Below are 3420 nucleotides of genomic sequence, written 5' to 3' on the forward strand. Positions count from 1 at the left end.
AAGCAGTCAGAGATTGAGGATCACCGATCACGGTCCCCAAAAGCAGCGGCTCTGTCACCTTCGATCGCGAGCTGCACCAGTTCGATCGGACCAAGGTCGCGTCGAGGTCGACGGCGATGGACGCTCTCACGCGCAAGCACGTCCCCGAGGACGTCGGCCTCCGGAACACCGGCGAAGGTGAGTTACTCCCCGACCCCGCCGGCCACCGAGCCGATCGCTAGTCTGCGCTACGTACTACGCGTTCTCTCTTACCTTACTCTGTGATGCTGCGCGTGCAGTGGAGGACGAGGGAGCCGGGGGCCAGGCCCAGCTGCACCGCGACGAGAAGCAGCACAAGCCGGTGCTGACGAAGGTGAAGGAGAAGATCAAGAAGATCAAGAACACCCTCGCCGGCCACGGCCACGGCCACGACGGTGAGCACGGCGGCGGCGACGAGCGCATGGGGGACGCAGGCACCGGCACCGGCCGCGGCAGCAGCAGCAGCAGCGAGGAGGCGGAGGAGGACGCGGTGGAGAAGGGCGGCTACATGGAGGACGTCGAGGACAAGCCCGTCGTCATGGAGTCCGACCCCGAGGTGCACGGCGCGCCAAGTAAGTGCTCCCACCTGTTCACCGGCGCCGCGTGCTAGGCTGATTCGGTTGCACGTGTGCTTACGTGTCTGCGCGACCCGTTTGCAGTGTACGACTCGGCGAGGGCACCGGCCGTGCAGGACCTCGTCGCCAAGTACGATCAGCCGGCGCGCACACCGGCCGTGCAGGAGGTGGAGGGCGACGGCGCCGAACCTAGGGTGCGGCTCGGTGATATCGGCGGCCCCGTCGTCGAGGATACGGCCGCGCCGCGCTCCACGACGCCCGCAGCGCGAGGTATGGCACACGCCGAACGCCACTCGATCATGTCTTTTGGCACTCTGCTCGTGTTGCCCTGGCACTTGACACGTTTCCTTTTCGTTGCAGAGGGTGAGGACATAGGCACGACGCCCGTGGTGCAGCAATTCGAGACGATGAGTTTGTCCGACGACCCGGCGCACGTGGGCGCGGGCAAGAAGGGCGCCAAGGCAGAGGAACGGAAAGACAAGGCCGCGGACACGGTGGGCGGCGCGGCCGGTGGCGCTAGCTACACGGACAGGCTGAAGAACGCGGCGGCCGGCGGCACGGAGTACGGCAAGAAGCTAGCGAGCACGATGTACGAGAAGGTCGCCAGCGTCGGCACCGCTGTGGGCGTGGGGAAGCGCGACGACGAACAACGCACGGAGGCGGTGCCGGCGTCGAACACCGCCGGCGCGGAGGAGTGGAGAGACGCCCCCGAGGCCACGGACACGGACGCGACGAGAGGCGCCGGGTACACGGACAAGATCAAGTCGGCGGCCGCGGGCACCACTGGGTACGGCAAGCAGCTGGCGTCCACCGTGTACGACAAGGTCGCCGCCGTCGCGCCCAACCTCCGTCCGCAGGAGAGCTCGGCGAAGGCGGAAGGCGCACATAGCGAGGCAATGCCGGTGTCGGACACCGGCGCTGAGGAGTGGAAGGACGCCCCAGCTGCCACGAACGCGACCAACACCGCGTTGGGGCCGGCGGGCTATACGGACAAGATCAAGTCCGCGGCTGCCGGCACCACAGAGTACGGAAAGCAGCTGGCGAGCACCGTGTACGAGAAGGTCGCCGGCGTCGGCACCGCCGTGGCGGGCAAGGTCCAGCAGGCCACGCAGTCTGCCGGCACGGCGACGCCCGGGCCCGGCGTGCAGCAGGACACGGCCACCCCCGGCGCCGGCGGGCAGGACAAGGGGGTGACCGTCACGGGGTACATCGCCGAGAAGCTCCGTCCGGGTAACGAGGACCGCGCGCTCAGCGAGGCGATCTCCGGCGCCGTGCAGCGGCGCAAGGAGGACGTCGGGGGCACGGTAGCGCAGCGCGTGCCGGCGCCCGGTCAGGTGATCACCAAAGCGCGCGATGCCGTCACGTCGCTCACCGGCGGGAACCGAGTCTCCGAGACCGTACAGCCAGCCACAGCCACAGGTACATTGGAACAATAGAACTACCTTTTTTTTTTGCCAGAAGGAACTCACCATTAGCAAAGCTGACGAGAGACGGGTTGCAGGGGAAGACGTGAAGGAAGGCTATGCGACGGAGGCGCCTGTGATCCGCGGGGAAGAGATCGGCAGCGCGAAGCTGAACACGAATACCATGTGAAGTGCTGCTACTAATGGAGTCTGGAGAGCACGGCTGCTCTGTGTGATTATTGTGTCAGGTTCGTGTACACGTGAATGACGTGGTTTGCGATGTGGAGCCGAAGCTGGAATAAGCGTGCTGGTTGTGTTCGCCGTGGTGCGCTCTGGTTTTACATGTTCGTGTGATTGTGTATCAACATTTCCACAAGTTGTTGTATGTATGTATATGTTGAAAAAAATGTTCCGTTTTTGTTGCGTTCGTACAGTCGTACTTGTCGCGTGCTGCATCCAAATGTTCTGTTTTTACAGTGCTGGCAAATAAGAGCCATCCATTTGGATAGATTTAATAGATGTGATGGTTTTAAAATAGTAAGAACCATTACCGATGAACTTATGTTATAGCCCAAAATCTAAAATATTGCTTGCTTCCTGAATGGTCGGGAACTAATTTAGGGCCGGTTCGCTTGAACTTATTAATCAGCTTATTAGCTAGAATTTATAGTATTTTTCTCACACCAAAACAGTTTAAGCCGACTTATCAGCTGGCTTTAATACTAGCTGAACAGCCCCTTAGGTTCCGTTCGCTTCGATGAAAAAATAGGCTAAAATACTGTTCTGGCTGATTTGTTGTGAGAGAAAAAATATTGTTCTGGCTGAAAAAAAGCTAAAAAATACGAATTATAAGACAAGCGAACATGGTCTTAGTCGTTGGCTTATTTCCTGAATTGATGAATTTCTGAATGGCTGGTGTCTAGATCGGAACTGTCTAGCTTGAAACTATTTGAATCTTAATGAGCTCAATTTTGTGCTTATTGCTAGTACTAGTAGCATGCCCGTGCTAACGCTACGGTAACATTCAGATGTGTAAATTAGAACTATAGAAAGATATCACAAACAGGTACTCCCTCAAATTACAGTCTAATATTTTCCTTTATGGATAATTACATTGCAACTCCATTAATTGCCATACAACTACATGCATAATTGGAAATTGTTGTGAATCCTAACCTGAGTAGTGGAAATAACCTCCACCGCAACACCAACACATGTATCATTAGCACATTGCATACTTATTAATAAATCAATAATGCGGTAAAGCAAGTTATAAGATCTAGTAGACATGCACGTGCGACACACTCATGTCTTTCAAAATTAATTTCTTGGAATAAAACATTACAATGTCATCTCTTGGATGTGTTATGAATTTTTTCGTTGAGGATAAACCTCGACCTGCACCTAACCTTTTGTGTCATGTC

At 56.6% G+C, this 3420-nt stretch overlaps 1 protein-coding gene across 1 annotated transcript; it reads left to right on the forward strand.

Annotated features, from left to right (window-relative positions):
- The first annotated feature begins 14 nt into the window (after window positions 1-14).
- Window positions 15-2415, forward strand: LOC136486116 (low-temperature-induced 65 kDa protein-like). The gene is made up of 5 exons (XM_066482902.1): window positions 15-177; window positions 279-590; window positions 678-863; window positions 954-2012; window positions 2095-2415. The coding sequence occupies exons 1-5, from the start codon at window positions 117-119 to the stop codon at window positions 2184-2186; spliced, it is 1710 nt and encodes a 569-aa protein (XP_066338999.1). The 5' UTR covers window positions 15-116; the 3' UTR covers window positions 2187-2415.
- Window positions 2416-3420: the final 1005 nt, after the last annotated feature.

Source organism: Miscanthus floridulus, chromosome 1 (assembly GCF_019320115.1).
Source record: "Miscanthus floridulus cultivar M001 chromosome 1, ASM1932011v1, whole genome shotgun sequence".
NCBI lineage: Eukaryota > Viridiplantae > Streptophyta > Magnoliopsida > Poales > Poaceae > Miscanthus > Miscanthus floridulus.

Excerpts from the sequence above, each read along its gene's own strand:
- LOC136486116 (XM_066482902.1), top strand. The coding sequence starts at position 117 with ATGGACGCTCTCACGCGCAAGCACGTCCCCGAGGACGTCGGCCTCCGG. Across the intron at positions 864-953 it reads CACGACGCCCGCAGCGCGAG|AGGGTGAGGACATAGGCACG; the intron begins GTATGGCACACG and ends TTTTCGTTGCAG. Across the intron at positions 2,013-2,094 it reads ACAGCCAGCCACAGCCACAG|GGGAAGACGTGAAGGAAGGC; the intron begins GTACATTGGAAC and ends GACGGGTTGCAG.